Source organism: Papio anubis, chromosome 2 (assembly GCF_008728515.1).
Source record: "Papio anubis isolate 15944 chromosome 2, Panubis1.0, whole genome shotgun sequence".
NCBI classification, from domain to species: Eukaryota; Metazoa; Chordata; class Mammalia; order Primates; family Cercopithecidae; genus Papio; species Papio anubis.
The window spans coordinates 28,102,413-28,119,120 of NC_044977.1; the positions used below are offsets into that span (position 1 = coordinate 28,102,413).

At 42.4% G+C, this 16,708-nt stretch overlaps 1 protein-coding gene across 1 annotated transcript in view; it reads right to left on the minus strand.

Moving 5' to 3' along the window:
• Window positions 1-16,708, minus strand: part of MYH15 (myosin heavy chain 15) — a gene marked incomplete at its 5' end in the record, with an annotated part of 128,320 nt that overhangs the window by 1,705 nt on the left and 109,907 nt on the right. The window contains 7 exons of the mRNA XM_031661601.1: window positions 637-771; window positions 1,723-1,818; window positions 5,993-6,097; window positions 8,804-8,974; window positions 11,093-11,218; window positions 15,742-15,945; window positions 16,191-16,383. Coding sequence (XP_031517461.1) covers window positions 637-771; window positions 1,723-1,818; window positions 5,993-6,097; window positions 8,804-8,974; window positions 11,093-11,218; window positions 15,742-15,945; window positions 16,191-16,383 — 1,030 coding nt within the window. The remainder of the gene's footprint in view (window positions 1-636; window positions 772-1,722; window positions 1,819-5,992; window positions 6,098-8,803; window positions 8,975-11,092; window positions 11,219-15,741; window positions 15,946-16,190; window positions 16,384-16,708) is intronic.

Genomic DNA, 16,708 nt, shown 5'->3' on the forward strand with positions numbered 1-16,708 from the left:
GACCCTACCAAACATTCAGTACATTGTTCTTTGTCACTCTACCAGTAAAATCAGGGCAATGGCCTCTACCATTAGATTAGAAGAATCATTTCATGGACCAAAGAGATATAAAAAGATCCTTTCTCTGTGTTTTCAGGCAGAATCAGGAATATAAAGCAGAGAACTACAAAGCAAGACTCTTGCATTTGTTTTCCTTCACTGCCTCAATCTTAAACATCTTCCCTCTTCGACTCCATGTTGACATTGTACAAAGTCACGTATGTGTCTACTACGGAAAGAGTTCACTCCGAATTTTGAGCCGATCCATCTGTGCTTTTTAAAATCCCCTTCTTTTCATGGACTCCTGACTACTTTACACAAATGAATCCAGGCCCTCAATCTCAGATCCTGCAAGTTAACATGGAAGCATTTGAAAAGTATAAATACAATGTGCATGCCACTCAAATGCTTAGCATTTCATCTACCTGGACAAGTATAATTTAGTAAACATGGGAAGACTTTATTGGAACCCTTTGTTCTTCTTTTAAAAGCTTTTAAAGAGAAAAACAAATTTCTTGTTATACTGGTCCATGCAATGACATCAGCCCTAAACAAACATGATTGAAGAGTTAGAACAGAGCTGAATACCTGCCGTACCTTTTTCCCAAACTCTCTTGCTTTAATCTTGAGTTTATTGACTTGAGATTCTGCCACCTCTGCCCTTTCCTTCACTTCATTCAACTCATGTTGCTGCTTCTTATACTTGGAAAGGTATTGATTGGCTTGTGCTTCCTATAAAAATAATAAAAAAAGAAATCTCCATGCCTATATAGTCAGGTTTTTTTTTTTTCCTGCTCTGACATGAAAAAGTTGAATAATGTGAAAAGAATCTAAACTTCTGAGTATTGAATGGGATATCGTATTTTGGTATGACATATTAGGATTCAGACTTTCTAGCAGGTGTAAGATCCATTTTTTTATAACTTTTGTTCCCTGGAAATTCAGAACCTAGTTGGCACTTTCATCAACTGGATGCAGTAGAGCTCTCTCAGACTGAAAATGTGCTGGAATAACCACAGTTGTCTGTTTTGTCCTGAGTTTAACATCCTATTCTACCCCTGAGTAGAGGGGGCTTGTCTTTAAAATTATATGGGTCAACAGGTAATTATTAGACCTTGAGCTAGAACAGGTAGTATTTTAGGCCAAATCATTGAAATGATCAAAACCCCTCAAGAGTTAATATTAGGGATAAATCAATATATATGGCACTTACCAATTACATTCCCTGTAGTTATAGATACTGACCCAGGGATGGCAAGTACATTTCAATTTATGGTGGTTTTGTCCACAACCATATCCAGGATCATCAAGAACAAATACTGTGAACCATGTTTATGTTTACCCTAGGTTTGGGGATGAGGGAGGCCCCAGGGTGACTACCTTGCCCCAAACCGGCCTTCCCTACATGACACTCTGCTTTTACCTAGCTCATTTCTTGTTGTGCACCTGTTTGGGTGAAACCACAAAGGTAAAGGAGAGAGCTCTGGCTTCCTGGAGGGAAAAGCCACACGCATTTTTGCCATAGGTGAGAATTCTAACTTGAGAAAAAAACTGAGAATGAGCAGACTCTAAGCTGAGCTGGCCCTCTCTGACAAGCTGCTGGCTGAGCTCAGGGCCACAGATCTCCCTTAATCAAAACAACACTGGGAAATCCAGGAGGCTGCAACTTCCCAAGGCACTCACCGCCACCTCGACTTGCTGCTTGTAATTGTGCACTTTTAGCTGAAGTTTATCCATCTGAGTTTGCATCCTGCTCAGATTCTTCTTGTCTTCCTCTGCCTGCAATACATAGGCACGTATGGGGAAGGTGATTCAGAGGATCCAGCAGTCTACAATGGGGTAGTCTCATGTGGGGAAATAAGGGTTAGGGAACTTTATTAAACATCATCTCAGAGTTGTGATTTTTAACAATGGGTTTAACTCACCCAAGTTCCAAGAAATTGATAAACAGAACTGTCAGCACTAATGGTCATTTGTCCTGATCCACCAACCTTTGCTGAAATGGGAGTTAAACCCATTAGGTTCAGTTTGGGTCTGAATGTCTTTCCAGCTCAACCAAGCTATATCTGCCTGAACCTATATCTGTATACTTAAAATTAGTAGTGAATTATCTACTGTTATATTTTACTTTAAGGTGGTGGTGGTGGGGGTGCATTCCAGATGACGAGCTAAATAAAAAGCTATATCTTTATTTAGCAGGAATGAAGTGCATTATTATAAAAGCCACATATGCAAAAATGAAAACCAATTGCTCCCCAATCAAAACAACTATTCCTTTGAACTTTCTAATTGACTCTTGGTTTTGAGTAATAGAACTATAGAAAAGATAAATTTTCTGGAATTCTGATGCAGACATCAGCAGAGATAGCAACGAAGATTCTACAAGCTGTGGGAACCATGGTGTGCCTATTCTCATTGCCTCAATTACAATCCAGCCTCGGGCTGGAGAAAGGAAATCTGGTGGGATAATGTTTCTCAACTGTGCTCCACAGAGCCTTTGGTATTCCAGGGAGAGAGGAGGCTAGAGGCAGGCAGGTAGATAAGGCTCTGCCTGCCCCCTCTTTCCTCATGTCCCTTTAACTGAAGTATTTCCACACTGGAGCTATTGAACTTTTCAAAGGCAGAAAATACCTCAATTTGCTCAGGGTGGAGAAGCTGATTTAATCAAGAAAGATCTACTGCTGCTTAAAATTTTTTTCTGGCTCCATTTGACCTATTCCATCAAGTATGAACTTTTTTGGCAGCTTTAACGTTCACCCTACTTACCTTCCATTCCCCCCCCCCCACCACGAACCCACTCCAACCAGGTCATTCTCCTGTTTCCGCAGAGCTCCCCTGCTTCCTTTGTCCTCCTTAGGTTTAGCCAAGCTGTTCTCATCATCTGGAATACACCCCCCCCACACACACCACCACCACCTTAAAGTACCATATAAAAGTAGATATTAATTACTAATTTTAAGCATCAGGAGACAGGGATGAATATATATATATGAAAGAACCTAGTTGGGGAACTGAGACAAGTCTGGTTCAAATAAAATCCCTTCTTTGTTTTTATCTGCCTATCCCTCGACTTCTCAGGTTTATAAAATTCAAAAAATTTGTAGCATTATGTGCTTACAGTAAATTATAAAATCAACACAAGTTTACTGTGTTGCTAACAATCAGTTTACTGAGAGGAGAGTAAATTGTTGGTAAAGGAGGCCACACAGAAGAAAACTGAAAAAAGCTAGAAGTGGTTGCTGATGTTCCTGATGTCCCTCCCACATGGGAAGGCAAAGCCACTGATGTTAGGCCTAGGTTCCCATCTTAAGCTGTGGGGCATTGAGTAACTGGTGGCCATGGCTATGCACGTCCTAGATTTCCCAACAAGAAAAGAACTTGCCATTCAGCTGTGAGAAGTGCCGTTACCTGATAATCTCCAACTGTAGTGCCTTTGGGACCTGCCACAGCATTAGCACTGAGGCCACACACTTCCTAGGCAGCCCCCAGGCAATGGCTGGGCACAGTGAAGTCACCAGAGTCTGGCCATTTCTGCCCAACATGGGAGTCCTTTCTGGGCTATCTTCGTGCTGGATGCTTGCCCAGAGCTGCACTACCGTCTGACACTCTTCCCATCCCCTCTTCCTCCCTCAGCCTCTCCTTTCACGTCTCTGCCCCATCTGCTTGCTTGCATCTTCATCTTTCATAGATGTCACTTCTAATAGATCCCTTGTACATCTAACTCTATCCTGGCATTTGGTTCCTAAAGAACCCTCTCAACACAGCAACTTAACCAGATTGTATTTCCTTATCCCTAAAAATGATACTACATTCTTGACTAGATGTGTAAAGATTAAATAATATCTACACAGATTCTTGGATGTAGGAGGCAGTTGATGGTAGAACTGAGTAGGTGGGTGGAGAGTGAGGGGCAGAGGAACTATCTTGACCTTCTATAGCAACTACAAGTACCTAATCTTATGTTCTGCTTTATAGCACATTTTTCTAGGTGCTGGAGAGAGAAAATAGGACAAGTTTCCAAATGCTAGGGGGATATAAAGGAGAGGATAAATGCGGCATGGGGACCAGTCATAGAACTGCCATGGAGCGGGACCACACTTGACTCCTTTCCAGTAGCAGAATCTTCCCAGAGGACTTCTCCTAAGAAAATGATATTTGTGCCCCTTTCAAAATGACACTTTTAATTGCACCTAGGAATGGGCTATCACCAAACACCCTGCCTCCTTGTCCTGGTGGTTATTTTGATGATCGAAATGACTCAGCATTAACCTTGAACATTTCAAAACCAAGTACCAGGAAATGTGGAGTGTCCTCTAATGTCTTTTTAAACTTACAGGGTCTAGCCTAATAGATATTAGCTGATCTGATGGCAGAAAATAGGCCTATCTAAGCATTCTGCAGACACTTGGAAGAAATTAATAAATGCACCTCATTCTAGCACATGAGAAACACTAGGATTATTACAATGAAGAAACAAGGGTAAGGCACAACAGAACAAGAATGCATTCCTTGGGACAATGAAAACCAAAAAAAAAAAATATGTAACTTTGGTTTTTTGTTTTATAATGAAGTTGTTTACAGAATAAAACAATAAGAATAATCAATAGGAAAATAAAAAGAAAAATCCAGACATTAAAGCAGCATTTCACACCATCAACACGGGTGGCTTCTCCACCCTCCTCAAAAGAAGAGTAGAATAGCAAACTTTTAAGTTCCCAAGGTGTTTACCTACTTAGCCACACACACCATGGGCCCACTTCTCAGTGGCTTTGATATACCTAGCGTGGTCTAAAGAAGTGTCAGACTAACTCATCTTACAAAAGGAACCACTTAATAATAAAAGAGCTGTGCAAGTAGCTCATTTCGTCTTAATTAGCCCAAGATGATGCTTCTGAAGTGCTGTGCTTTCTTATCTATCCTTCCTGCTGCAAGGGAAGAAGACTTTGACATCTTTAACAACTCAGCCTCAGGAACCAGAATCAGTACTAAGCAGATCTTGCATTGGCTTTGTCAAAGAAGCTGTAAAAATGGGTGCCTAAAATGAATTTGTCTTTGTATTGGAATAAGCTATCATGTGCAGTGTGAGAGAGCTGGGATAAGCTATCATGTGCAGTGTGAGAGAGCTGGGATAAGCTATCATGTGCAGTGTGAGAGGGCTGGAAAGTGACTTACAGCATCTGTGTTCAACAATGGAAATCACACATCTACTGTGTGACAGGGGGATGCCAGACCCTAGAGGGGAGAACAATACAGTGCCTCTGCCATCAGAGAATCTATGTTGACTGCATTAGAAAGAAGAAGGAAGCAATGATTGAAAGTGAAAATGTAAATGATGATATTTTTACTTTAGAAATGCATTAGTTACTTGTAAGAAGTCTGCCCACCTCTTTTCAATTATTGCTTGAGACCAATGTTAGTCAACAGGTGAGATTCAGAAAGCTTCAGAGGTCTCTCTTTAGTGTTTTGTTTCCACCTGGCACTAGCAACAGTGTCCTCAGTGGCCTTGAGTGTTTGTGCAACCAGAAAATAGGAGTGGAAATGCACCCCGCTCCAACTGAGTCAGCATCCCATGTAACCTGCCAGCTGGGTAGCCACCCGAGCCTCTGCCATTAACTTCATTTACACATTGTTCTCACTCAGCCACTCACAGGAAGGCATCTTTATGAAAGCACTGCAAACACTATGTGTGAAAAAATCCAGATGGTATAAATAGCTTTTCACTTCTAATTGCAACTTGCCGCTCACATTTTGTTTCCTGAGAGCTCTGAAAAGACTGATCCAAACCACTAATAGCACAGGAGCTCTGGGAGGGTGAGTCAGTGTCTACTGCTGAAGGAGAACAAAGATGAAGAGAGAACTGCAGGAGTCCCAGAAGGCCATTTCAGGCTTGAAGGAGCACTTTTCTGCAGGGTAGCGCCCAACCAGCCAAACAGGGAATGGTTTCCCAGAGTACCTGATAGGTCAGCTCTTTGATGCATCGCTCAAGTCTGCGGGCTCCCCTCTGGGCCTCTGCGCTGCGACGGATTTCACCCTCCAGTTCACCTTCCAGTTCACGAACCTGCAACCAAAACGTGACCTCAGACCACACGCTGCCAGCAAGGCTGGTCTTCTATTTGCCAATTGGCACAATCATTGGAAAGACAGCAAAGTGTCAAGGGAACATGCACACACCATTTCTGGTAGTACTTAGACAGGACAGTGTCTCGGGAAAACTCTCTCGCCAAAAGTAAGATCTTTTATGGATTCATAAAAGAACTGTTTAGACTGAAATATGTGAAAGGCTAATTCACACAGATATGAGAAGCTTTTTTCTTGAATTACAAAATCACACCCAAAGTGTATGCATGAATGTATATGTAAGTATAGAGAGTAAGCAATGTGTAGCCCACTTGAGGATTTTGTCAACATACTACCTAATCTTCAGCTGCTTTCTCTACATCCAGCTCTGACTCTCTAAAGAAATCGGACGCTGAGTTTATGTCACATGTATGTCACGCACAACCCTACAGTCCCGCTTTGTGGGAGAGCTATCACACAGACAAACTGCCTGCAGCCTTATAGAATTACACAAACGAGCTTAACATTCATTCAACGCAGGTGCCTACTACATACCACACCCCAGTGCTAGGATACAGCAGTGAACAAAACAGACAAAAATCTCTCCCCGGAATTAGCATACATTCTAATGAGGGGAAGCAGACAGACAAAACAAAGTAAAATGTAGGCTATGTTTGATGGGGACAAGTGCCACAGAGAGAAATAAGGCAGGAGAGGGAGTAGGGAGTTGATGTTCGCTGCTCCCCCTGGCTGGGGGGCTCTTGCCCAGGTATCCTCTTTTCCTGCTTTCTCCTTGACGCCAATGCCACCTTCTCCAAGAAGCCTTCCTGAGGACGGGAAGGCCAGTGCCCTGTGCCTAGCGCATCTGACCCCACCTCTTACTCCCCACTGGAGCCATTCTTCCCTCCTGTACCTCCTCAGAGAGGTGCAGTGTGAAGGGAGGGGAGCAAATGTGCAACTTCCTTGTGGATGAAGCCCATTTAAAGCAATCTTCCGACACCTGTCATATAGGAACCTGACACACAGTTCTGTCTGTCAGGATGTGAGCTCTCACAGGCCCTTCTACTTTTTTTTAAGCACTTGTTAAGAATTTTGGGGGGAATTAAAGTGATTAAAACACCTTGGGGATAAACTGCTCTACTAAAGCAAATCCTAGACATCATGTAATTCCACCTGTAAATACTATTGGATATCATTCTAACAGGTAATGATGGCACCATGGTTGTGTCTTTAAGAATATTAACCATCATTCCTTAGTATTATCTGATATTAAGGAGTTCATTGCTGGTCATTACTACTGAGTTATCACTGGTTCTAGGCCATAATAGTGAACAAACAGCAACTGAAAATAAAATCTGGAAATCTTAGAATTGAGTTGGAAAAAACAGTTTCGTGTATTTTTTAGGGGGAAAATGCATACTTTTAAATTTTATACCTATATGCCATTTCTCTTATACCAAAAACCTTGGTTCTTATATATGTCATTGGATAAACAACAGTCTTACTGCTAATAGCAATTAAATGTTTGTATTTTGAAGTTATAAATGCATGGTTTTAGCCATTCTCTTGTTATTTTGTCCTTATATTGAGGGATGAATGGACAAAACACTATGTTTAAAGGTCACTGAGAATAATTCTTACTTGTGTATGTTTAATGCCCCCAATTTAATATGTCATTAACTTCATTTGCTTCCACTGGTGTTAAAATTTTAGGGACTGCTGAGTTTTTTTCTTTGACTTAAACTTGTTTTTTTAATTATAAAGTATGCAAATGATTTATATGATTTTCCAATCAAAACAGTTAAACAAGATACATTATGAAGGACCGACTGTCATCTCTGTGTTATCCTCTTATAGATAGCCATTTTTATTTTTCTGATTTATCCTGTTACCATTTCATTTTGAAAATACAAGCAAATGTGTACACCCTCATCTTCCCCCACTTTCTTGAACAAAAGGATATATGCTTTCCACATTGCCCTCACTGTATGACTGTATGGAGGTCCCCAAAATGTACATTGGTATTCCATGGTATGGATATACCATAGATGTGCAAAGGTGATACCCTATTTTTCAGAGGCCCTTTTGAACAATCGAATCCTAGTTGAATATTCTTTCCATTCTTGTAGCATTTATCATATGCCTTGTCTTTGGTCATTAAAATGGATTCAATAATTTTACAAATCTTATTTTCAAGATGAGTTACTACTTGTTTTTAAGCTCCCTGAAGGCAGATACTACATCATTTCTGTCAGTCCTTACTGTATCTTCTCTGAGTCTTTCTTGATCATTGATTTAGTTGTTTTCCCTCTCCTTTCTCTGGCTGTCAGAAAATGGGCATTCTCTGCAGAGGAAATAACAGGAGCAAAGGCACAGAAGCAAGACTGCCAGGGGTGTGTTTGGAAATACCAGGTAGCCCTGGAGTGAGAGCCTGGAGCTGGTGAGGTGAGCAGGAAGGGCTGTGTTGTTAGTTAGCAGGAGGGAAGTCAGATTTCATCCAGGCCAAGGAAAGTCCTATGTGCTCACCCAAAGTCAAGCAAAGAATGAATGCATATATTGAGATCTGACACTCTTAAAGATCTGAAAGTGCTAAAATCAAAAGTGATAAAGGGGGTGTGTGTTGAGGGGCAGATCTGGTGTCACATTCCAGGACAAAGAGGTCTTGAATTGGGGACTGTCAAGCCCTCATGATTACCCAGACTCCTACCCTGGATTCTAGTTTCTGGATTTGTTTTCTACTCCCCATCAGGGCCGTCTGTTCAGCTTCAGCCAGCCTTTTCTGTAAGTCTGTAATTGTCTGCTCCATATTTTCTCTCGTCTTTTCCAAGTGGGCAATGGTATCTTGCTTCTTCTTCAGTTCTTCTGACAAGTTTGCTGCCTGGGGTGGGGGAGAGAGTGAAAAAGGGACTGAGCTAGTGCAGCGGTAAATTGATCTTAACATTTTTACCCATGATCTTCAGTTCCTGGTCTGACTGGCTGCCGCACCTTGCCTCTGTATATGTGATCTCTTCCCATGATAATCTCCCTAACCACTACCACCCTCGAGTTTGTTAACAGTAATGCAATAGAGACAGCAGTAGCTACAGGAGAGAACAGGGTAAGGAGTGGTGGAAACAGACCAAAGATGAAGAACCATATGAACACTAGTATACAACACCTGTATTAAAAGAAAGATGACCAACTGAAGCAATGGCTTCTAATTGAATAAAGTACTGGGATGATTGATTATTGAATAAAGTAACTTGTGTCACATTAATGAACCAGGAAAGATATGGAGAAGTGCCTACAAAAATCTATTCACATCTCACTTCTGTAATTCTGTGACTCACTACACAAACAAGTTTGGCTCCAGGAATTTGGCAGTAACAGATGCTCTCACTGCCAATAATCTGGCATGAAAAAGGTTAATTGTGAAGCCTGCTCTTGGCTTTGGCTATGTGTACGAGGGCTTGGTGTCTCGATGCAATCATTAAGAACTGTTTTGAGAATCTCTAGGTGCATTTAATGTAAGAACATGGCCCTCACAGCCAAAGCTGTTCTATCAGGTTACCAACCATCTGCAGAATTTAAGTGTGAGACTTTCATGCAGATGGTGAGGGCAAAGAATGAATTACGTTCCGTGATGTGGGGTTGGGACTCAGAGTTAAACTGTAGGAGGTTTGGAGGGTGGGGTCAGAGATGAGTTCACTTTTCAACACACTGTCAAGAAAATCTTATCAAGGCAAGATTAAGCAGACAGCATCTTCATAATGTACGATTGCATAAATTTATCAAACAGGAGCACCATTTTTATTCCTTTCTACCTATGTGGATTTTCATAAATGTTACACATATTTGTTCCCTTGGCCATCAAACATCTTCAAGGTTTCACACACCTCGTTTTCATCAGAGATCAGAATACCTGCCTTGACACAAAACGGAGGAGTGATAGGCATGGTTGCCCATTCTTAGAGGGGGCTGGGTTCTACAGTGATTAGGTGGTTGGGATTTGGTACAATGGTTTTGTTTAGTTCCGCAAGTGTTAAATAACTTGAGCAAATACAGACACAAGCTCTTTACCTCCTTTGAATTTTAAAATGACTAACATAAAATATAATCAAATGTCCTGTCTCCTAGTTTAGCAGGGGGGATCTGCTTCCCTTCATGTGAGAGGATCAGGGCTGTTGCATGTGGTTGTGCATTTGGTGGGCTGCACAAAAGCTCTTGATGGAGAAGGGGTGAGCAGAGACAGAAACCAAGCCGGAGCCCCACTCTGCAATGGGACCTTCAAAGCTGAATCTGCCACACACAAACCTCCCCCTCCACTAATATATTTCTCCCAGTGGTACCTTCCACTAACCATGCCTTCTGAGAGAAGTGCTGCATCTGCCCACAGGAGGTACCCAGAGGGTGGCCTTTTTTCAGTCCCTACAAAGGTTCACCAAGGTTGGCAGCCAACTCTGAGTTCAACATCATTTAGGAAAATCACTGCCATCAACAACTGGAAAATAAAGTATAGCAGCCTTGAAACCCTTTTTTACCAACCTGATTTTGCTCTTCAAGCAGTAGTACAGGTTGTTAAAAAAAAAAAAAAAAAAAAAGTGAATTAAGCGTTCTTTCCAAATCATCATCATAAAACTGTTATAGACCCTAGGAAAAATAGCTTTTTGTAAGGAAACACAGAAAGAATTGTTTCTAGACACTAGATATATTGATTCGCAAATGAAAATGGCTTAACCGAAACAAAAGAAGACTCCTGCTTCTTTTGTTTATATATAAGGTTTTGCTTATAGCAATTCAACTGCTCCTTTTCATCACCAGGGTATGTTAGTGGGAGGAGCTAATTGGCCTAATTTTTCAAGATGAGAACAGGGAGGCAGAGAGGTCAGACTAACCTCCTCTTGGCTGTATGGGAAATCAATGGAATACTTTTTGGCTGCAGATGTGCCCCTGCCCCTTGGCCACTGCGCCACTGAACTCTGGGAGACAGGATTGAGTAGGTGGTCAATGGACCCACCTCAGTGGCTGCCTTCTTGGCCTTCTCTTCTGCATTTTGACACTCCTGCACCACCTCTTCAGCTTCTTTCTGCATCTGGGCAACATCAGCCTCCAGTTTCTTCTTCTGGCTGAGGAGGCTTGTGTTCTAAAGAAAAGCAGCATTCCTATTAGGCAAGTAAAAGCCAGCAATGTAAATGCAAGCTGGTCTGTTCAGGACATGCAATGGGAGTCAGCTCTGGCCAGAAGCAAATTTTATTATAGTGAGCCATATTCCCTTAATCTATGCTCCCAACCCCAAAAGGCTTTTGCCATCAAACTTGAATGGAAGGGATTTCACCCATTAAAAGTTCAGGACTAAAGAGATTGCAGCCTGAATCAGAAGGGAGGAATGGTATCTAGATAACCTACAAGCCTCAAACATGCGTTTGGTTTTCAATGGGTTGAAGAAATGTTTCTCTGCCATTTGCTTTTGGATGTGGTAGAAACAAGTGTTCTAGAGCAGAAGTTGGGGTCAACTGCAGACATCTGAGGGGCAGAGGTTGGGGAATAAAAATTGTAACTCCCAGTATGCTGCTCCAGAAACAAAAAAATCATTCCTCTTCTTTTTCTACTTCCCTTCCTATCTTACTTTACAGTGAGGAGGTGGGGAAAGTAGTTCAGAATAAGCCTCCTCCTCCAGCCCTTAGGTACCCTCATTACCACGGAGGATTCTTTGTGTTCTATGGTTGGTGCTGCCCTAATTCTTTCCTTCCTGAGTTGTGACACTAGAGGTCAAATATCCTTTTGCTGCTATTTGGTCTGTGTTTGAAGCCCAGCTTTTCTGAGGGTGTGAAAACTCAGTGTATATAAAAGGCATAGGCTTTCTATTTTTTTATTTCTCCTTTCACTTTATCCGTTTCACATTCACTTGCCTCTGGCTGGTGCCTTTCTCAGTAGCACGATGAAGACTTGGAAATAGAAAGATATGCCAGGCCAGGTGTGGTGGCTCAGACCTGTAATCCCAGCACTTTGGGAGGCTGAGGGGGGTGAATGTCCTGAGCTCAGGAGTTTGAGACCAGCCTGGGCAACATGGCGAAATCCCATCTCTACCAAAACTTTTACCAACAATAGCTGGGTGTGGTGGCATACACCTATGGTCCCAGTTACTCGGGAGGCTGAGGTGAGAGGATTGCTTGAGCCTGGGAAGCAGAGGTTGCAGTGAGCTGAGATTACACCATTGCACTCCAACCTGAGTGACAGAGTGAGACTCCGTCTCAAAAAAGAAAAAAAAAAAATAGAATGATATTCCAGCATCACTGGTTCTATCTACCCCACTTTCTCTATGACATGAAGCATCTTTATCGAGACTGCCATCTTTTGTCCTTGTGGAGAGCCAAGCCCTGGATACCTCCAAGATTTCCACCGCCATGGCCTGAAAGATGGCCATGGGTGGAAATAAGTTGTATTTTCCTGAAGTGTTTTTTGGATGCTCACAGCACAGACCCCATAGAAACTATTTCTTTGTAGAGGAAGGTACAAGTACAAAACCAATTTGTTTGTACATAGAATCATTTAAAATTTGCTAGGGAGACAAGGGCTTAAATCTTTGCAAACTGAGTTACTCTCTAATTTGTTATTTTTATTTTTTTTAGGAGAAAGGGAGTTAGGGGGTGTTTTGCAGAAAGGTAATCTAGATTGTCACAGCTCAGGTTTGAAAAAGGCACTTGTAATCAGTCAAAGATAAGTTTAGCCTCATATGTTAGTCCTAGGCTAGAGATCTGGAAATGCAGCAGGTAGCTAAGAAGGCTCCCTAAAAGGTTCAATATGTTTTGCTCGGTAATGTTCTAGTAACTGCAAGGTGCCCCAGCATGGTTTAGGTTGAGGAGAGGTCCTTGTGAATGACATAATATCACCTAGACCAGTGCTGGTCAAAAGGTACTCTTTCTATGAGCAGTAGCACCTGAGAACGTGTTCACTTTCTAGGTCCCAACGCAGAGCTTCTGATTTAGTGGATCTGGGGTGAGATCTGAGAATTTACATTTTTTTGTGTTAGGGATTCTTATATGTACACATCAAGTTTCAGAAACTCTGCCCTAGAGACCAGGTCTCCCCTGCCTAATTGTCTTCTTCCCCAAATCCTCTCCTCTCTATGCATGCTTTTTCTCTAACTGATCCTCATCTTCCTCTAGGCTAGTGATTTTGCATCATATTGGATCCCACTGGTGCATTATTATGTATGATATGCATGGCAAATGATTTGTTACCAATAGCAATTAAGTACTATAGACCAGTGGTCCCCAACCCTTTTGGTTTCATGGAAAAAAACTTTTCCACAGACCAGGTAGGGGGGTTGGGTTGGGGGATGGTTTGGGGATGAAACTGTTCCACCTCAGATTATGAGGCATTAGATTCTCATAAGGAGCATGCAGCCTACATCTCTCACATGAGCAGTTCACACGAGCGTTTGCGCTCCTATGAGAATCTAGCGCTGCTGCTGACCTGACAGGAGGCAAAGCTCACTCCCCTGCAGCTCACCTCCTGCCATGCAGCCCAGTTCTTAACAGGCCCCAGACCTGTACTGGTCTGTGGCCCAGGGGCTGGGAAGCCTTGCTCTAGACAGTGGATGGGTTACTTTTTTAAAAGTCTATAGTCCATTCCATAAGAATCCAACTCATTGTATTTAAACTTTCTTGAAGAAGGAAAAAAGTTTGAGTTAGCCTGTTGGGAATTATCTATAACCTACAAACTATTTGTTCTATACCACATGGTACCCAGATGGGATTGTGTCATACTCAGGGGAAGAAAAGTCAAACTGTAGGCACAAACTAATTGCAACATCTTTCAACTGGCACATTTCTGGTTTATACTTTCTTTTATCCAGTATTTTTCAGTAGGGGACAACTGGCATTCTGGAAGGCGCAGTTCCTTGGGCTATCACCTTGAAGGAGTTTTGGTGTCTCTGACCCTACTCACTCAATGCCAGTGGTATTGCCCAGTCACTGTGGCAACCAAAATGATCCCACAGATAGTTCTGAATGCCCCAGAGTGTAGCAGTTCTGCCCTTAGGTGCTTTAAACTGTCCTTCACAATAATCACCAGAGTAAAACTTCCTAAAATGCAAATCTGATAAGTTCACTCTTAGCTACTCAAAATTCTTCAGTGGATCTCCATGAGCTGCAAGACAAAATTCAAACTCCATCAGTCTCAGGCTCAGGGTCCCTGGTGACCTGGCCCTGCCTATCTCAGCATGATTTCTGCTCCTTCTGGCTATCCACCCAATACTCTAGCATGTGAATTTCCCTTAGACTCATTAACTCCTTCCCCCCACACCCCATGCCTCTGCCCTTGACTTTTCTCTCTACCTGGCTGGCTTCTTAAATGTCCTTCATGACTCAGACGAAGGATACTGTGCATCTACCTAACTCTCAGATTGTCAAGGCAGGCCTTCTGTAGGAGTGTGCTTGGTCTATCATTATACTCTTAGCAGTGTACTACAATTGCTTAGTTCAATCTTCATTTTTTTAGGACAGTGGAGACATTCTGTGTCTACATCACCCATACCAGTCCAGGTTATGGGGGGGGGTGCCCTATAAACACTTATCACACAACCCATTTACTGTAGATGCTTGTCCTGGAAACTATGGCTTCTTCTGATTCTAGGAGGAGAAGGATTTAAGAATTCTTGCTTCATGTCACTTACATAACCTTCCATTAGAAGCCAGAGTCTGGACAGCATATCATATCTGTCAGCAGCCACTCAGAACTGTCACGGCTTTCCTGGCTCCAAGGCAGGAGCACTGTTTTTATTCTGGAATGCTGGGGAAGCACATGGCTTAGAGAGAGCAGGAGAACCAGGAGCAGGAGTGGTTCTGGAACATTAGGGGATGCTCATCCCTCCCTCCCCAGCATCCTGGCTGTGGATGCCCTGACAATCCATTCTTCTGGCATAAGGCTTATTGTTATGGGTTGAATTTTGTCTCTCTCTCTCTCTCTCTCACACACACACACACACACACACAAAGATATGTTGAAGTCCTAACCCCCCAATTTATCAGAATGTGACCTTATTTGGAAATACGGTCTTATTTTGTTTAAAAGGAAACTAGAAAAAAGGGAAGCAGTGGGGTAAACGAGTTAAAATGAGGTCATTAGGGTAGAACTTAATCAAATATGACTGGTACCCCTATAAAAAGTAGCAATTTGGACAGCAACAGACCCTCACAGGGGAAAGATGCTGTGAAGACACAGGGAGAACACTATGTGAAGGCAGAAGGTTGGAGTGATGCATCCATAAGCCAAGGAATGGCAAAGATTGCCAGTAAGCCACCAGAAGCTAGGAAGGGGCAAGGAAGCATTTCCCTACAGGTTTCAGAGGGAGCATGGCCCAGCTGACACTTTGATTGCTGGTTTTCAACCTCCAGGAATGCAAGAAAATAAACTTCCATTGCTTTACGCCACCCTGTTTGTGGTACTTTGTTATGGCAGCCTGAAGGAAATAACATACTTGGGAATAAATGAAGAGTATGACTGTGGCTCTGCTGCACAGCCTGTTCCTGTGCTTCACAGGCATATCCAAGACTTAACAGGGCGATTGTGCATGGTCCAAGGCTGCAACTGCATGGTCCAAGTGTGGGAACCACTGCCTTCAACCAACTGGCCCAGCTAATACGGAGAGTATATGGGCCCCACCTGGGTATAGAAAAGATTGATTCTTTCTGTTGCTTCCAGGAGCTCTTCTTCTGACAGCCTGCGGCCACGCTCTGTCTGCTCTTGCAAGGACCTTAGATCCTCTAGTTCAGACTGAAGAAGAGAGTTGCGCCGCTCAGCCACAGCAACCTGCTCCTTCAGATCACTGTTCAGTTGTGTGCTGTCATCCAGCTGCATCTGAAGGTCCTGTGAGAGAAAAGATGGGCCTGGAGTACAGATCCCTCTGAGTTCAACATAGACTATGCACCTATGTATGCATGCTCTGACCATAGGTCTACGTATTTAGACATAAGCATGCTCCTTCACTCTGGAAAGATTGTATTTGTTGTCCTCATCTTTATTGCTGAACACAACAATCTGTTGCTTAGTTTACTTCCATAAGCAGAAACATTTTCCACCCCTCCCTACCCCATCTTACAGTTTTAAAATACCTTGATTTGAATCTGAAGCTGGCCCAGGGATTTGGTTGCCTCTGACACCTGCCGGTTGGCACAGCTAAGCTGGAGTTCCATCTCATTGAGGTCCTCTTCCATCTTCTTCTTCAGCCGGGTAGCCTCAATTCTGCTCTTAGCTTCAGAATCCAGACTAGACTGCATGGAGTCAATGGTACACTGCTGTTTCCTCCTAATTTGAAATAACATTTGGAGTGGGGGAAATGATACATCCAAATTAATCAAATTCACCTGCTATGTTTAAAACAGTACAAGAAATAGAAAAAATAAACTAAAATCCAAGAAAAAATTTAAGTAACTAACAAAATGAGTCTAAGGGCTTTTATTTTAAAAACAGAGAGAATGAGAAGTTAGGTTAGTGAGTATATATCCACCATAATGGACTAAGTAAGGTTTCCAGACCAACTTCCCTGAAGAATCCAGGAAAATACAAGAAGCTTTTCAAGGTTCCTGTGAGGCAGCTTTAGTCTCATCTGATATCCCATAAAGGATGATCT